The sequence below is a fragment of the Solea senegalensis genome, linkage group LG7 (assembly GCF_019176455.1).
Source record: "Solea senegalensis isolate Sse05_10M linkage group LG7, IFAPA_SoseM_1, whole genome shotgun sequence".
Classification (NCBI taxonomy): domain Eukaryota; kingdom Metazoa; phylum Chordata; class Actinopteri; order Pleuronectiformes; family Soleidae; genus Solea; species Solea senegalensis.
This window is the reverse complement of record NC_058027.1, coordinates 14,614,160-14,632,692: the sequence shown is the minus strand read 5'-3', so window position 1 is coordinate 14,632,692 and position 18,533 is coordinate 14,614,160. Positions and strand designations below refer to the sequence as shown.

At 40.7% G+C, this 18,533-nt stretch overlaps 1 protein-coding gene across 1 annotated transcript; it reads left to right on the top strand.

Moving 5' to 3' along the window:
• Window positions 1–844: 844 nt before the first annotated feature.
• LOC122772215 (XK-related protein 5-like) lies at window positions 845–11,170 on the top strand. Its single transcript, XM_044030013.1, has 13 exons — window positions 845–1,094; window positions 1,898–1,987; window positions 2,737–2,842; window positions 3,210–3,376; window positions 4,275–4,408; window positions 4,493–4,571; window positions 4,852–5,021; window positions 5,332–5,443; window positions 5,546–5,713; window positions 5,807–5,997; window positions 6,102–6,185; window positions 6,705–6,888; window positions 7,071–11,170. The coding sequence occupies exons 1-13, from the start codon at window positions 986–988 to the stop codon at window positions 7,751–7,753; spliced, it is 2,277 nt and encodes a 758-aa protein (XP_043885948.1). The 5' UTR covers window positions 845–985; the 3' UTR covers window positions 7,754–11,170.
• The last annotated feature ends 7,363 nt before the right edge of the window (window positions 11,171–18,533 follow it).

The following is an 18,533-nucleotide window of genomic DNA, read 5'->3' as shown; positions in this document are numbered from 1 at the left end:
AAGGCTTCATCATATTATTTTATCCATCACAGTGTTTACACATAACTCAAAATGGTGATGAGTGAGGGCAGGAGAGATGGAGGTGAACAATAACAACAACAACAACAACAGTAACAGTACTAACAGCAATGGAAGCATCAGCACCAATAATAACTAGAACAACATCAAAATCAAAGGTAATCAACACTGACAACAACAGCAGTAACAGTGAGCAGCAAAAATAGGGATGGGACATACTGATACTGATATCACTAACTTGAGTATCTGATACGGATATTATTCTGATACAATCATTTTAGACCATTTATGAAACTGTCAAGCTGTTAACAACACATTTGTGCTGAGTCATTATTCTCCAACTGTCTCCCAAAAAGAAGAAAACAGCCCAAACATGACTCAGCTCAAAACGCTTTTGATGATTTTTATTGACATTTTTACAGTCTGTGTATGGTGAAACATGAGATATATAGGATTTAAATTGGATTGTTTTGGACGGATACAGATTCCCATCCACAAAACAATAAGCAACAGAGAGCAGCAGCAACATTAACCATACAATTTATAATCGTCTTATTTGAATCTAAACTCTTCTCTAATCCAAGTTGTTTTGGAGTTTTATAGACAATAAAACATGAATTAAATCCTCCAAATTAGTAAATTTATGCACATACATGAAGCATAATGTGATTCAATTTTTATGAACTATAATTTCCCACAAATATAAGTTTGCTCTCTCTCTCTCTCTTCAGTCATCACCGGTGCTGCTATCGCTTTAACGGGACGGGCAGTGACGCTGGGTCGGGCTCACCGAGCAGAGAAAGCGGGCTCTGCAGCTGGACCGAGCCGGAGCCTCCCTCCTCCTCCTCCTCCCTCCTCCCTCCTCAGTCTGTCTGTCCCCACCGGGACCAGAGCAACATCCCATCCCGCAGACTGATGAAGACTCCTCCGTGTGAGACAGGGACACTGTGCTCGCGTTAAAGCAGCCATGAGACACTACACGGCGACCCCGAGCCACGCAGGCTCCTGCGTGCCCTGCTGCCAAGTTTGCGTTTTCGCCTTTACCGCATTTCTCATCGTTGCAGAGAGGACGGCGCGTGAGTCCTTTACCTGGGACACACACACACACACACACACACACACATACCGCTGACTGAAATGTGACAGTTTGTCCTCGTGCACATTCCTGCAGTGTGTTATTTGTATCTTTACTTAGTTGCATGCGTGTGCGCGTGTCTCATTGTCCACAAAGTACGAGTGTGTGTGTGTGTGTGTGTGTGTGGGCGTACGTGCACTTTATGTCCACACACACACACACACACACACAGTGTGGGGTTGGATCATATCTGTTTTCAAATGAGTCAAAGTTGTACATTTGTTGTCATTCTTGCGTCGTCATTAAATACACAGAGATGAGTCTGCAGTTTTGCGCTGCAGCGCCTTTTCTATTTTTATACGCTACATGTTATGAAGTCGTCGTCTATGCGGCAGAACTGCAGACTCACGGTGCCGCAGTAGTTCACATTAGTTCTCATCTTTAAAACAGCCGCATCACGTCAGATCCGGAACACACGCAAAAAGCTTGTTGTCGTATTTCAGCGCCTTTTTTTGGAGGTGCATGAATGGACAGATGGATATGGGTGGACCCGGGGACAGGGCCTAGTCTGTCCGGACAGCCCGCCTGTGAGGCACCCGAAATGGGTTCAGATTACAAGTGTGGAGGGAGGGATGGAGGGGATTTAGGGAGGGGACCCAACTGCAGAGCAGTGTGATGATGGGATGTTACCTTGTTGTAATGGATGCATAATGTGCAGGTCACCAGACGAATAAGTGGACACAATAATGATCCACTGTAGTTCAGGTCATGTATGTGTGTGTGTGTGTTTCCATCTTTCCACAGTGATCTACTGCTTCGTGTACTATCTGTGGGTGGGTCACAACTACTGCTATGCTTATCTGGCTGGATTCACTGCTCTGTTCCTTCTGCCAGGTGAGACCACATTCACACCAGTGTCTATATACAGGGACGTCACACACTCAGATTACCTGAAAAAAACGGAATAAAAATAAAAATAATGGCACAATGATGCATCGGGATGCCGCAATGACACTTTTCACGATGATGTTTCACAGACATTTCAAGTAAACGTGTTTGTTTTGATATGACATGATGTCTAGTTCACAAAAAAGAACATTTATGATGCAAAATGAATCTATAAATAACAAAAAACAGAATCAAAAATGAGTTTTTAAAATATGCACAACTGTAATTAAAACACTACACAAGCTTATATATGACTTAATGTATTTAAAGACGTGATAAATACAAATGTATTGTTATTATAAAAATATTGCTCACAAACATGTTTAGTATTCTGTTATTATTCTACCACCTCTGCTGTGTTTACATGGAACAGGTCTTGGGCCTTGTTTTCATTATAACATGACATTAAATTATGTAACTGATTGAGGGCTGCAAGTTTGAGAAATTTGGTCTATAACCTGATAGATCAGTGTTTCCCAAAGCCAGTTTTTGAAGAAGACAAGCCATTGTGACTCAAATTACGATTTTTACTGCCATTTCTATAACACCCCGCATTTTGCCCCCTGTTAGCTTGGATTTGCACCAGTGACCCTCATGTGGAGGATAAAGTGGTAGAAGATGGATGATTTCAAACATATACACGATAGAGCGATAGGCAGACGTGATGTTATGTTTTATCATTCTGTGCTTCTCAGGTTGGGCTCCTCAGTGGCTCAGTTACCTGTGGTACTTGTCAGATGGACGCATCCGCAGGAAGTCTCTGAGCTGGACACACATTCTGCACCTGGGTATCTTCAAAAGGTTGGTCATCTTTTCTTCTATCGCTGGTTTCAGACATGCACTAAAGACTGATGTGCACAAAATATGCACATCCATCCACATATTTGTGCAAATCTTCAGAAAGCATATGTATGTGAGCCAAAGTGAAGTAGAGCACGGACAAAAGGATCCGCCCGTTCCCAGGCCTTAGATATTTTCTGGAACTTCTCCTTCCATGAAATGTTTTCAGACACTGGACGTGGACTTCTGCCAAAAGTGTCATTAGGACCACATTTTTGTTAATTGGTCACTGATCAATAATTCACAAAGCATCAGTAATAATAATGGCACAATGTTGTGTCTTCCTCTTTCTTTCCTTCTTCTTCATCCACCTCCGACACTCGCCCAGGCTGTTTGAGTGTATGCAACTGCCAGATGAGGATGTGTACGGTGAGATCATGCAGCAGGCGGATGTATCCGCCCTGCGTTTGTTCGAAGCCTTGGTGGTCACGCTCCCTGAGACGCTGCTGCATGCCTATGTGCTCATCTGTACTGATATAGGACTCAAATCTCCAGGTAAAGAGAAACACTGATTATGTGTATGACATATTTGATAAATGGATAAAGAAAAGAAATAAGGTTCTGAAACAGCACATACACATTCTTGGATTAGGATTAATCTTTCTAGGGATGTGTATTTACCCTTCTAGTTTTGGGCCGATGCAAATAGGGCTACTTTTCAATTATTTTTCAGCACAAAACTACAAACAAAAGTAATTGGGTTTCTTACCGTAGGAATCTTCCTCAGGAATTGGAGGCCACAATAATTGAGCATATGGATGCATATGTCTGGGAGCCAGAAATAGGCTCCATGTTTGTTTTTGTAAGCAGAAAAAGCCAACCACTGCTGTCAGTCAACCCCATAACCACACCCTAAAGCATAACTCTTAAAGCTTGATGGTATATTTTGCCACAGGAAAATTATACATAAATTAAGAAGAAGGATTGTCATCTCTTTGATTTATTTTATTCAAATATGACTTACTTGAGGCAATGGCAGTGGAAAGCAGTCAGTCCTTATTTCTTCTGTCTGTTTTTTGATGTAATTTTAGTGTTTTAATTTGTGTTTTATATATTGGATATTAAAGATGAGCTGCTAAACTGACTGCAATTTTATTTTTTTACAAAGACAAATAAAGATCTATTCTAATGAATAGCTGAAACTCTTTCAAGAGAAGAGTTACAGGCACCTTCACATTGGCTTCACTTTCCTGATCATGTCCATAACTAATATACAGTTTATGTCTTACTATATAATATGTCACATAGTTCTGCTGTTACGGCAAAAAAACAGCTTTGAATTTTAACCATTTGTATCCAGTGTGTGTCTGCATCAGTGTTAGATACAATGTCAAAGTATTCACACATATTTTGCTCTCTGTCCTCGTCCTCTTTGTCCACCTCTTCCCTGCAGCCTCGGTGTGTTTTGTGGTGTGTTTGTTGTCGCTCTCCTGGGCTCTGGTCCTCTATGCCAGAGCCTGTTCCCTCATCAGGCCAGGTCACCTACATATGACCCCCGCTGCCATTCTCTGTCGACTGCTGTGGAGGGTGAGCACATTTAAAAAAACAAAACAATTTAACAGTGTATATATATCGGTATTTACAGGCTCTGTCTGTTGCTTCTGTCTGCAGGTCGGCATGCTGGGATCTCGATTTGCTGTTCTCATGCTCTTCACACGAATATTCAAGCAGTGGATCCTCGGCGTCATTGGCAAGTTGTATTTTAATCAGACAACTCGCATTTAAAATGTTTATTGCAGCTGGAAAACATCTGTGCCAAGTATAGGCTCTGATGTCGTTAATCCCTGCAGATTATGTTATATGCGATATGAGGAGTGAGAGAAAAGAGTTACTAAATCAATTGCCAACTATTTTGATAATTGCCTTTTTTTAAAAACATTTAAACCAGTTGTCTGATTCTTCTGCTTTTAAGTTAAGCTTCTTCTGTTGTCATTTTTCTCCAAATAACTGTTTTTATGTGTGTGGGTCAGGTGTGCACTGGTTGGGCACAACCTTCTGGATGGTGTCTCAGCAGACTGACATCATACGATCAACCACTCGATGGAGAATCTTCAACCTTGTTCTCGGAGCTATTCATGTGTTCCTCTTCCTCAACGTCAAGTACGGTCAATCCAGATTCCGCATGGCTGGGTTCTACCTGGTAGGTTTGGGTTCATGTGTTCATGAGAGACCTGGGGACGAGTGACTTCTCAGTACATTCACAAGAGACAATGTTGCAGCTTTTGTCTTGTGTCATAATAAGAAATAAAAGAAACATGGAGCTCCTTGTGTTACAATCACTGATGTGGGCAAGTAACAACAGTCATGAACCTATATTTGGTTAATATACTTATTTATTTGGGTAAAAGAAATTTGATGCCCTAATTTATTCCCATATTATTAGATCAAATTTGCCATTGAACTCTATTTGATATCAATATCTTTTTCTCTTTCTGTCTCTTCTTCTTCAGGCCATGTTCTTAGAGAACGCTTTTCTTCTTCTGGCCTCCTCCTGGTTGTTTACCATGGTGTCCTGGGATACTGTCGGCATCCCAGCTGCAGTCTTCTGCAGCTTCCTCATTGGTTAGAAGCTCAGCCAAATATTGTTTAAGATTAAAACCTGCACACTGGACAGTTTATGTTCTTGTGGCTGTAGTAACTCTCTATCTGTTTTTCTCTCTTCAGGAGTGATAGCGTTGGTTCTGTACTATCGTTTCCTCCATCCTAAATCCTTTGAGATTTTCCAGAGTATTCGCCACAGAGGGATAGGCGATGCCTGCATGGAGCGTGGATCTACGCTCTCATTGGAGGAGAAAGTTACGCCTTCTTTCCATCGACATGCAACACTGTCTGGTGAGTTTAGAGATCCACTGTACCTACCTACCTACCTACCTATCTACATACCTTTAACTACCTAACTATAATAACTGTGGTCAATATAATCAGGAGGTGGGACTCTGATGGACCTTCCTGTCCAATGGGAGGGCTGGAAACATCACCACTGGCTGCTGATTCGCTTGGCCCTGAAGACGGGGGATGTAGGAAAAATCTGGTCAGCATATGGCGAGGGGGGACTGGCTGGACTGATGGGTCTGTCCGAAGAATTTCACTCCCCAGATGACCCTTACATGCACCGGGTTTGTTGTGTTTTTGTCTCTGAGAGAGTTAAAATGCCTGAGTCTTAAACCAGTTTTTTACGGTTCTGTAAAGGAGTTTTCTTATTTGTGCTGTGATTTGTCAGATTCCTCCTGTTCAGCCACAGGTTCCTCAAATCTCACATCCAGCTCCTCAGCCAGCTCCACCACAGGTGACCCAGGCTCCACAGGTAATAGCTTTGTTGAAGTTATAAATGATTATAAAGATGGTCTGTATTTGTATAGCCCTTTTCTAGTCATCAAGACTCGCGGTTAGGAGCAATGTGGGGTTAAGTGTCTTGTCCAAGGACACATTGGCATGTAGACCAGCGGAGCCGGGAATTTTTGTGGATTCAGTTGAAAGATGACGCGGTCTACCACTGAGCTACCCCATCGCTTCTCTACCTTCACCAGTGTCACCAAAAGTTCACTGTCAGCAACTCTCACAGACTAGGTGTAGAAATGTGATTCCCTTAGCAGAGGGTGATTTCGATCCATCGACTTCTGGGTTATGGTACTCTTTTCTTGGAAACTGGTGACCATGAAAATAACGTAGTGAAAGCAATACTTAAAGGGGACCAATATAAACACATGAGGGGTCATTTATTTACACCTCTGTCTACAAACAAGAAGCAATTCCATACTTAATACCTGCAACCTGTATTAGGCAGATTACTTCAAGTCTTCAGAGCTGTGTGTCTTGTCTCCAGGTGAGAGAAGTGGTCCAACCACAGCAGCCGCCTCCCTCCACTGTTGTGGCCAGACCAGTGAGAAGAGCTCCGCCCACGTCAATCCAGGATATGCGAAGGTTTCCAGAGATTATTCCGGTCCAGGAGGTCATTCCCGAAGAGACTGCAGAGGAGGAGTCCAGTGCTCCACTCTCAGAGGAAAGAGGTCGGATGCCACAAAACACCCATATACTGTTGGTATATGGTCACCTGATGTTAAAATAGACATCAGTGCTTCATGCTAAAGAGTGATATGTGGATGTTTGATCCAAGTAATCACAAATAGAAGTGTCTTTTTAGGAAATATGTAAATGTTGTTAATACTTAATGTGATTCAATTTTTCAAAGGTGATGACGAGTTTCAGAGTGCGGTGTACGGTTCACCCTCACTCTCATCACCACCTCAGCCAGGGAGCCTCCGCCACATCGACAGCAACCCTGCAACCCTGACCGAAGCCTCGTCCTCTGTATGTTCTCTGGACATCAAGACCCCAGGCTGGTCACCTGAGCGGCGTTCCCCTCTCCTGATTGCTTCCCCTGAGAAGAAGATAGGGATCCCTGGAGACACCACGCTGTATTTTAGTGCAGATGTACAGTCTCCCTCCAGTGGGAGCTATCTCGGCTGGGGCTCCGAGCTGTCGCCCATCTCCACCTACCGAAGCCCCTATCGGATCAGGGAAGCTCGTTTTGTCACATCCACCCCGCGAGTGGAACCACCAAGTGGGCCTGAAATGTTCGGCCCAGCCTCTGTTGTTGTGATTCCTGCCACTCCTGGTACAACACCAGGTGCCACTCCTGGTCCTTCTACCCCCGCTGCTTCTACATCTGCTGCTTCTACACCTGCTGCTTCTACATCTGCTGCTTCTACACCTGCAGCCTCTACACCTGCAGCCTCCACACCTGCCGCCTCCACACCTGCCACTCCCAGTGCCACTACACCCGTCACCCCAGTGGTTCCACTCACTCCAGTCATCTCCCACGCTCGAAAACAAATAGTTCAGTTTGTGGACAGTAGAGAGAGGGGTGTGTGAGCTTTTTCAGTCAAGCATTTGAAGATACACCCGACTCAATGCTTCAAATACTTGCTAAAAAGGTTGAGTTGGGGTATTTACAGTTAATTTGTACGAGTTGTGGAAGAAGAATATAGAACATTTAGAATAAATTGTCAATATCCCATTGAGGTTAATGGGATATTGTGATTGTATGAGGTACTGACACAGTGTAGCCTGAGTCACGGACACCTGCCCTCACTGAAAACAAAGGTGCCAGCAGGTACACAAGGAGAAGCAGATTTAAGCCTACTCAAGACTGCGATATCTTCAGAATATGTTCACCACTTTTTCTCGACAACCTTTTCCAACTTGAAAATGAATTTGTGTAAACCTCTCGTCCTCCCATACCAAAGTCCTTAGAGAAAATCAGCGACTTTACATCACAGCACAGGAGTTGGTGGTCCACTACTGCCTCCATCATGAAGTTCAAATGTGTTGTTTTGTGACTTTAGTGATTGAAATAACTGCATTTGGATTTACCTAAATGACAATAACATATCAAATGAAAGAGAAGTAGAACAGCAGCTCCTGAGTCCCTGCCAGCTAAGACTATAGACGTTGGTGCAGTAGAGGTGTGGGGTTTACACACTCTGTAACAGAGAGATAAAGCAGCCAACACATACTGAAGCTATCCTAGACTTAAAAGCAGATGTAGATTTCATCAGGTGAGCCTTTTGTTAAGTGGCTAAAATAATTTTTTCTTGTGTGTCCCCTGGCAGCCATGTTTTTAGTGTGGACAAACATTCATGTGGGTTTCACTGAGATGTGTCACTACATTATATAATTACACCTGACTTAAAATTTTCCTGTAGCAGCGTGTCAGGTTTGAGGTCCACTGGTGAGAAGTCATGTAGGGTTGTTGTTGTGGAGCAGGGGGGTATTAAGAGTTTTTGGGGCCCTGGCGAACAGGGACTTGGGGGCCATACATTGAATCAAAATGGCATTTAGTTAGATTTTGTCATTGCACTCTCTTGCAAAAAAACCCATGTTTTTTAAGGTGTCAACTGTCCCCTCTCAGGGCGTCAAGCAGCTGCCTACGTTGCCTACCCTGTTTCAAGGACCCTGCTCAACAGCATGAACGTCCTCACACGTGATGCGGGCAGGTAAGCAGTGAACAATTAGTGCTGACTTTGATTAATGTGTGCTGCCATCATCAGGAACCAGCCTGAGACACAGACACTCACTGAAAACATGACTTCCACACAAACACCCGACTTACCTAACATAAAAAAAGAATAAAAGAAACTACATCTTGTGTTTGGGGAAGGTTTAGCAGCCGCTCTCGCAGCTAAATCTACCTCCCTTTTACCGTCACTGTACAGTATTATTCTTTACATCAAACTACATACATACATGACATGTGATTTCTTGTATATAATATGGCATGTGTATTGTTTATTTATAATAACATTAGTGGCTGATCTCCTTTCAAAACTAGAGCGAAAATGGTTATTAAGGTTAGTGCCTGAAAAAGATTGGTGGACAGGAGATGAAGAAAACACTGAGAGAATTTCACAGGTGCTAACAAATGTGGAGCTAAAATACTTTTTTTTATCAGAGAGAAGTGAAGACTGGTGCAGTCAGCTGAGGTCACGTCTTCTGTGATTCACCTATTGAAATGATGGGGGTTTAAAATGATAAAGATTCTCAAAATACATCTACAAAAATGTTTCTAATATCCTCACTTTTTCAGGCAGCCACACTCACTTATTTAGAAAACATTCAGCTCACTGAGTTTATTGTACACTTACATATTTTCTAACACGTTAAGTTTATACACAAAGAGACTCACCATAGAGTTTGATTATTAATGAATCTGCATTTGTTTTATCGGGCTTTAACAGATGATAAGAAGCAAAGAATTGAAGCAAAGCTATCTCATAAATTATGTGCTTTACCTTTCTTTGCTAATTGTAACTGTGACCATGTCAGCACTTTACAGCAACAGTGGCATCTATATAGACATATTAGTCTATATAGATAGGCTTTAGATTTAGATGAATTACACAGCTTTACATATATGTACAGTGAATATAATGTGTTGTTGTATGTGAAGGTGTGGTGTGGGATATGTGATAATGAAATGCAGCAGTCGTCAGTCGTGTGCACTGATGTCAATGATAATACAAATTACAGACTGATAAGCTTTTGTCCAAAATACACTTTGTGTTATTGCAGAAGGATTCAGGTTTTATTTTAAATGTACCAGTACAGTTCGCTATCTATGTGTATCTATGATTGTTATATCGATTTGGTTGATTGTTATTCATGTACTGCAGGTCATTTTGAGGAGCACACACTCTTGTCAGTAAAGCTGAAGGGCAAATGTAGAGATGATGTATGTAACTGATGAGGAAACCTATAATAATTAATCTAGATGTAATTGTGACTGAACAGCTGCAGCTAAATGACTTTTAGCCAGCTTTTCATCCGCCTTTATTGTCCGTCACTCCTTCTGTCATTTAACCTCCTATATCTCAGGAAAAGTGACCTTTTGAGGGACAATTTTGTGAGAAAATGATAACTAATGATAAAAGTCTTGTTAGGCAGTACATTTTGTTTTAATAATGTTCCTACCAGACAGAGAAAGATGCTTGTTTGAAGATGTAAACATGATTATTAATTTCAATATTCCATGTGAATCGCAGAATGTGATGTTTACAAATAACCGTCTTCCATGTATAGGCTCTGTCTTTACTATTTTTCTAGTTTTTCCTTGAATTATGCTGTTTTATTTTACTTTATGCCTTTGTTTCCGGGATAAATTATAGACATATAAATGAAAAAGGAAATGAAAGAGTTGAATTGCTCATTTTTAAAGTTGTAGAGACGCTTTGAGAATGTACTGTAGATGAAGATGTAAAGAAAAGTCCATATAACGTGGTTTGTTGAGTCACTGCATGTTACTCATGAACACAGCTGCATCTGCTCCCGTAGACAAAACTCCACACTGTGACACGCGTGCATTGCTGTAGTTAACACAAGCTTGAATGTGTGTGTATCCAGAAGCAATAAGCAAGTTAATAAAAATGAAAAAAAAAAAATCAAAGCTCATGCTTTAGACTGCAGTGATGCCTTGGCTTAATTATCATGACTCAGCACTTTGCTTTGTAGAGAGAGAGATAGCTCTAAATGCTTTGCTTTGTGTCCCCTGGTGTGTGTTTTAATATTTCTGTTTCAATTTTATATATTTTTTAAAATGTTCTTGTTTTATATTTGATCACCATTAATGTGATGAGATGAAGTGCAGCATTAAGTGGTTTCTTGCTGATGTTTTATGGATAGTAGAGTGGAGAAAATGTACTGTCACCTTGTCGCTGGGCGGCCTCTGCTTTTCAACATGCAGCACCTCATGTAGAGCTATTGATGTGACACGAAATAAACTAATTCATCATGGATTGTTGTTTTACTGTGATATTATACGACCTCATAATAGAAATACAACAAACATATAGAATTCAGATGATGGGACTCACAGTAATATGTTTATGGATACCAGCACACATTGGTGTTAAAGGGAACGAAATAGCAGACAAGGTGGCAAAAGCACCAACAACATTCCGATCCACACTCCATACCAGATGGTGGCGGTAATGCACCAAATCGTTGTTTGCCAACCGCACAAAACACCTGCTCTGTCTTCACGCAGGTGTTTTTTAATCAGCTGATGACCGCTGATTGCTTCCTCCTCCTCTTCTTATTTAATCTCCCTCCAGCCAACAGTCCCGTGATGTTACTTTGAAGAGAAGCTGCACGAGCTGTGGAATGAAAGAAAAGACGCGAAAAAAGTGTCGCTGCTTAACTACTGAAACTGTTCCGGGTGGAGGGAACTTAACGGTAACGCAACAACCGTCATAAAACCTCAAAAAGGGAACTTTAAAAATAGAAGAGAAAAAAGAAAAGAAAACTACCACGGCGTGACGTCAGACGCCGAAAAGTTGGCCGCGTGCATCGGCTCCTGTATAAAAACGCAGCAAGGCGCTCCAGGATGGCGTGTTCGACCCGGTCCAGATTGGTGGCCCGTCCAGAATGGTGAGTAACTTTTGTCAAGTTATCTAAATGGTAACAAATGGTAACAAAATATCTGAAACTCAAACACTTAAACCAATCCATTATCAAAATAGACAAACCAAGACTAAAATCAAGTTAAAATGGCTGCTGTGCTATGTTAACACACTGTTCCACTCATTGTCATTACTATTGAGTTTTTCACTGGAAAGACATGTGTTTTTTTATGTTCAGGGTTCTACCAAGCCTTGAAAGTCTGGAAAATGCTTGATTTTAAATATAGTTTGAAATGTGCTTGAAATTTGAGCACTGTGCTGGAAAATGCTGGATTTACTATATATTGACCAGTCTCTTAATTAAAAAAATGTCTTCTGGAAATTTAAATAAAATGAAGGTGTAATGTGTTTTCTCCGCCATCTCGTATGATTGTTGCTCCCCCGTGTTTTCTTTCCTTTCCTTGCGCATGTCCCTCAAAGAAATAGTATGCTAAATTGACGCTCACAACCGTTAGCAATTAGCTGATCAGCTTGTTCTCGTTCAGTCATTGGTTCAAATGCATGTTGTTAGCTGATAGCGTTAGCTCGGGGGTTACTTCATCCTAACGCAGGGCTCTCAAGTCTCACGCACTGAGCATGGCAGTCGCGCTTTTCGGTCTTTTGTTGCGCATTCCCGCCACACATTATAGTTCTCTGGAAAAAAATGATAATATGAAGTTATCTGGTGCGCCGCTATCGCTATGGTACCGGGAGGAAACCGTGCTCATACACATGTGCTTGCCTGTTTACTCCTGAGCGGTGCACACTTGATACTCTATTTTATGTCCAAAAGGATAAACCACACCTCTCTGTATGAGCTACTTTTCGTCACAGAAACAGGAGCACAAATACTATTTTGTGAGCTAAAATACATAAAAACTGGACATAATAACCTCTTAACATATGAAATGACTTTAAAAAAAACATAGGAAGGGGGGTGGCTTATTCTGTTATCATTTCTTCTCCTTACACTAGTGTAGTCATATCGCCATCATCTGTTTTTGATGTTTCTTTTCTTTTTGAAATATCAATTTGAAGTGCAGTTGCAGTAAATACCGTTTCATTGTTGCATATAGTCTATTTTAGTCAGAAAGCTACTTTTAGTTGTAATATTACATTTTTAGATTTTCTGTGCAGAAGTCTTTGGCAACCATTAGATTTGTTGTTTTAGCAATGCTATAATGACAATAGAGGATAATTATTTATATTTAACTTTACCGGAACACATCCAGAAAATATGTATGCAGTTTTTTGTTGTTTTAAAAAGAAAAAAAAAAAATCTGAAAAAAAAACATCCTCTACAGGTGTCAAGTATTTAGCATGTTCTACCCTTACATTTGAACAATAACACAGCTCTGTTAATACTGGAGTGGAACCTTAATTAATGTTACTGTTAAATCCTGTGTTTCATAAAAGATCCCTTGCTATGTAAATTGGGTTGTCGTAACTGCAAAAGAGCTACAGTAAAACATAAATGAATGTGAACAGTGAGGATTATTTGTCATATGTACAGTGTATATATAGAATTTATTTAAAGCTTCGGGGGTCCTAGAAAAAGTTTATATTTTATCTTGAAAGTGCTGGAAAAGTGCTTGAATTTTACTCTTAAAAAGCTGTACGAACCCTGTATGTTAAATGTTTAAAAACAGATTCAGGGTTAATGCATGTCTTTTATGATTCTGTAGTCATTAAAATACAAACTTTTTTTTTTAAAGGAACTACCTGCTTCCTGCTCACGGAGACCTGGTCGGACCCGCCATATACAAAAGCCTGAGGCTGTCAAAAAAAGGTGAGTGGCACCTTTAGAGATAATTTACTACATCATTAAAAATCAAAATGTATGTAACTGATGGCAATATATCCTCTTAATTTAATCACACATCTATAATATAAGTTTTTTGTGTTTTTAAAGAGTGTGGTTGTTTGAGGTACTGACATTTCTATACTTGAACTTAAAAGGCATTCCTTGAATCTTAATCAACTTTATTCTACATCACTTGTGATTATGTTAATTTCTTTGTTTCACTGTTAGCAAAGAATTTGTGCTGGCAGCAATGTTTTAACTGAAAGTGAGTCTTTATATCTCAGGCTGGGTGAACCATGTCTGTACCTCATGCAAACACATTCTAGAACACCTTACCTAGTTATTTTACACCTGTAATGGTATGAACTAGAACATTGTCAAGGCTGGAGAGTGGACTCAAACATTTTTTTTTTGTTTTTTTTCCCCCAGATTGATCTTCATGAAGATCGTCAAATAGTAGGTGTCATGATTTAATTCTGGGTGGCCGCTGTGTCCCCACGCTTTCTTGGCCGCTGTGCCTACATCTCTCTGCATTGTCCAACATGGCCACGTTCTTTCTATTCTCCTGCTTTCCATCTGTCAAATAGCTGAGGGTTGTACATGGACCATTTGCCACAGGTTGGTTTTGTATGCTCCTGACCACTTTATTGGGTGCTCTGAAATCTGGTCCTCGTTGGTTATATTTTTGTGGAACTGCTGAGCGATTGATTTGAAAGAATGAGGTGACTCATGAGAGTATTTGAAATTCTCTCTCTGAATGAATGGGTTGTGTGTGTGACCGAGATGCTTGGGTTGAATAGTTAAGATGGTCTGAGAGTATGATTATGTTCAGCAGTTCACATTAAAGTAGATATGGTGTCTTGAAGGGCTTAGATGATTGATATAATGCACTAACATTTCCTTTTTAGGTCTGTCTACAAAGGGTGAGTCCATATTTTTTTATTTCTTCTCTGGGGGCTACCGTCTGGGCCTCCATGTGTGCTAGGGTTTGCAGAGTAGGGGAATAAACAAAAGAAAACTTGTGTGTTGTGTTTATTTGAAAGTGAAGGTACTTAGGTGTCGGCAACTGACTTGCTAGTCTGGCTGCCCACAGTTAACTACCGAGTCACACTGACAATTTACATGCAAAGGTAAGAACATGCCTCTCTATGGAGGCGTTTTCTTGCCTTACCACTGTGCCCTTAACCACTTTTCTTTCTAACTGTTTCTTAAGATGGTAAGTGATACGCAGGCCGCGGGCCATCGCTCTTCCGGCCGCCGTGTCGCTCTGTTCTGGCTCTCTTGCCTTTCCTCATTTCTAAAATGAAAATAATATATCAACTTGAACTGTTTTCTTTAGCACTAAAATACAGTGATGTTGGAGGACCAGATCTTAAATGAGGTTTAAATGGATGTTGGTGTACAGTTAAAGCTAGATGGTAGGAATAAAATTAATGTTGTGCCTTGTACACTCTGTCACAAGGCTTAGACTTGTTGGCCGCTGTGCCTTTTTTTTTTTTTGTTTCTCTCTTTTCCATCGTGGCCATTAATCTACCATTAGCCTTAGCACGTTAAAAATAGATCCTGGTGATCTACAAACACAGCACCTGGCTTTGGATGGCAGCCGTGCCATTGCCTTAGTATTGCCATATGTCCTTTAATGCAAGTAGTCCATGACGGCCACTGTGCCCGTGCCTTCATGGCCTATTTGTATTATTGTATGTCTGGCCTTGCGCGTATAGTAATTTTATATAGACAAACATGGGTGCCTTCCGCGTCCATGCACAGTAAGTGAACTAACCTGTACTTTCCTTCTAGCATCAGTCAATAGGAGCACCGACATCACTGCATGTCCATCTTAATTAGATTGCGTTTTAGTTGAGGTAAAATTTCAAATGTTAAGTGCAGTTTTGTGTGTGTGCGTGTGCGTGTGATGACTGACTTGGACTGACGTTTATCTGACCTTTTGGACCAAGACTAACACTCCAATTGACTTTACTGCACCAGAAAGGTGAACAAAATTTATGCTGCAAGACTGGCAATATGCACACCATTAGCAAATTCCTTCAAAAACTGGTAAAATGTTTACGTAAGTATTAAAGGCCTTTGCCACATGATCTTTGTGGGTAAATCGTGTCCACTCAAGTTAATTTGCACCTAAACATTTACAATGCCTGACACAATGGCATAACAATAATCTAATTTTTTTGTTTTGCATTACTCAGTTCAAAGGCCTTTACTTATACACTGACGCATGCCAAGACTGCCATCATGGCATGTGTCACTGTCTCTCTCTCTCACTGTTCTGTCTGTCTCTCTCTCTCTCTGGTCTGTCTGTCTTGTGTGTCAGGTCTCCGCCTGTCTCTTGTCAGGTCTCCGCCTGTCTTGTGTCTGGTCTCAGCCTGTCTCGTGTCTGGTCTGTGTCTTGTCCACTTGTCTGTCCTTTGTCTGTCTGGTGTCTCTGTCTTTCTGTGTGTCTCTGTCTTTCTGTCTCTCTTGCTGTCTGTCTGTCCTGTGTGTCGCATTTAGTTTTTTTGATTTTTATTTTCCCCTGCAGAACTACGCGTTACTTGCCTTAGGGATGCAGGGCTATCCTGCATAGTTTCTTTCATAAATGAGATTGTAGGTTGCAGGATTAGAGCTCGTTTCTTTTCTGGGAGGACACAAACCTCAACCTTTTATTTTTCGATACGATGACTTGAAATAAAACCTTTATTCTGTGACAGAATTTGGCTTCATGGTTAAGGGACTGTTGTGCAAGTGTGTACCCTCTTGTAGCAGGAGTGAGCAGATTTTTAATTTATTTTTCGTTATTTGATTTGTTTCTTGGATTGACTTGGTGTCTGGAGCTTTGTGGTTAACCTTGATCATGTAAACGTGTAAACACAAGTGGTCTTTTGCCTGTTATTTGTGAAGCTGGCAGCTGGTTGAAATGATAGGACTTTATGGCTTGCCCAAAGTGGGACTTTTGATAGAGCATAGGGTTAACACCTCACCATACACTAGCTATTTCAGCGAACAAGTGTCTGTAGTCCGTTATTACCCATGACTTTATTTCCAATTTCACAATTTAGGCAGCTTGTAGTGTCATTAAGAAGATGCTTAATCCCAATGTCTTGTTTGGTTGCATGAGAAACTGCTATCTCTTAGATGTGTTGGTGAAGTTCCTCCTCTGATTTTTGTAGACTTTCCCTAAAGTTTCTCTCTGCTTTAACTCTTGTTGAGCTATGCATTAAATGATTCCTCCAAATTGTCTCCATATCAATTTTTTTCTCCCTGCAGCCTTCCACCACTCACTGCTGCTGTTGCATCTACGAAAGGTAGCCGTATCCTGATTCACTGCGTCTTCATGTGTTGGGTAAGAAGTGTCATTAGACTACTAACAATGTAAACATCTTTTAAATGCTTGATCTAATTTACCCAAATGGTTCATCAGTTTAGGACAGAAAATCATTGAATTTGACATTCCTGGGGTCAGTAACCTGACCTCTAAATGTTTGGGAAACCATGCAAAAGATCGCAAGCTCTCTGCATGACCCAACAGCATCGATGTTTGAGTTATTTAATTGCTCAATTTTTAAATCAGTCAAGATTTTATGAGCTGGGTCTTCTTCACACTACAGAGAACAAGGTAAATTGAGTCGACTCGTAACATGGTAAGGCATTTCGTCCTTCCCCTTCTTCTCTGTGTGTGAGGAAATCTGGCCACAGATCTTGACTGAGTGTCATACCATGGCTGTGCAGTTTCCAAAATCAGACAAGGATCCATCTGATTTTGTGACTTGGCCTGTCGTGATATGCATTTATCTTCCTCCCGAAACAAAGGATTGGAATGGTCAGGTTTGTAGTGTAAATCACATCACTTGTAGATGGCGATGGTGTACAGACACTGCTACTTTCAGCCTGTAATGTTAGACATTGAAAACTTGTATTTATTGCCTTCTTTATATCAAGTAAAACTTTTGTTCTGAACTTTATGGTTGACTTGTATTTTTTCAGTGATTCTGTGATGAGTTTTATTTTGACAAGTTAGTACTTCGAACTTAACGATGTGGATTTATTTTCAAAAGAATTGCACTGATCTGTTACTGTTACTAGACTTGGCACCTTTCGACACTGCTCCAAGTGTTCGGTTATTCTTAACCAGAAAACTCAAACCCTATATGGATTTGTACAAGGTTTTAAAGGAAATATAATAAACTGGACTCTAAAGCAGGGAATGCTACAGTGGATGGGGATGCTGCTACTTGCCACTATCTCACAACTTCCTTACTTCTAGCCACTAACACTAAATATGGCTAATGCATAAAAATATGCCACTGAACATTAGACTACTTTGCTTTAAAATGTCTTCTTTTAACTACAGATGTATTTTTACTATTTTATTTCATCTGGCTTTTCATTTTATCTTTAAATACTGTCTTTACTATTTTACGCTTAAAGGTTTTATTTTTCTTCTATGGAAAGCACTTTGTAGAGTTGTTTTGAAAAGTGCTATTCAAATAGTTATTTGAACAGTGTTGCAGTACCTAACACCAGAAGCAATATGAGCAGCCACACATGCAATGCTAATATTTCTGACTGTCTCAGCCTCAGGTAGGTGATGTGATGAATCACAGCCAGATAACGCTCCACATGTTAGTGCAGGAAAATATTCAACAGTTAAATAAAACACCAAAGTGTGAGGCACAGATGTACACGATGTTTCCCAAAGTAAAGATCAGACTTGGAACAACCGAGCGGTAGACAAAGAAGTCAGTGGCTTGTTGCAAGCTACAAACACTTATGACCCAAGATGGAGAGAGGCGTGGAGACCATTCTTCCAGTCTCAGCATCCAGTGGATGATGAATTCAACAGGAAAAAGAGATGACATTTTGGTTGTGTGATGATGCTTTTGTGGAGAAGGGGGCTGATTTTTATTTTTTTTTATAT

Excerpts from the sequence above, each read along its gene's own strand:
- LOC122772215 (XM_044030013.1), top strand. The coding sequence starts at position 986 with ATGAGACACTACACGGCGACCCCGAGCCACGCAGGCTCCTGCGTGCCC. Across the intron at positions 5,444-5,545 it reads CTTCTGCAGCTTCCTCATTG|GAGTGATAGCGTTGGTTCTG; the intron begins GTTAGAAGCTCA and ends TTCTCTCTTCAG. Across the intron at positions 5,998-6,101 it reads ATGACCCTTACATGCACCGG|ATTCCTCCTGTTCAGCCACA; the intron begins GTTTGTTGTGTT and ends GTGATTTGTCAG.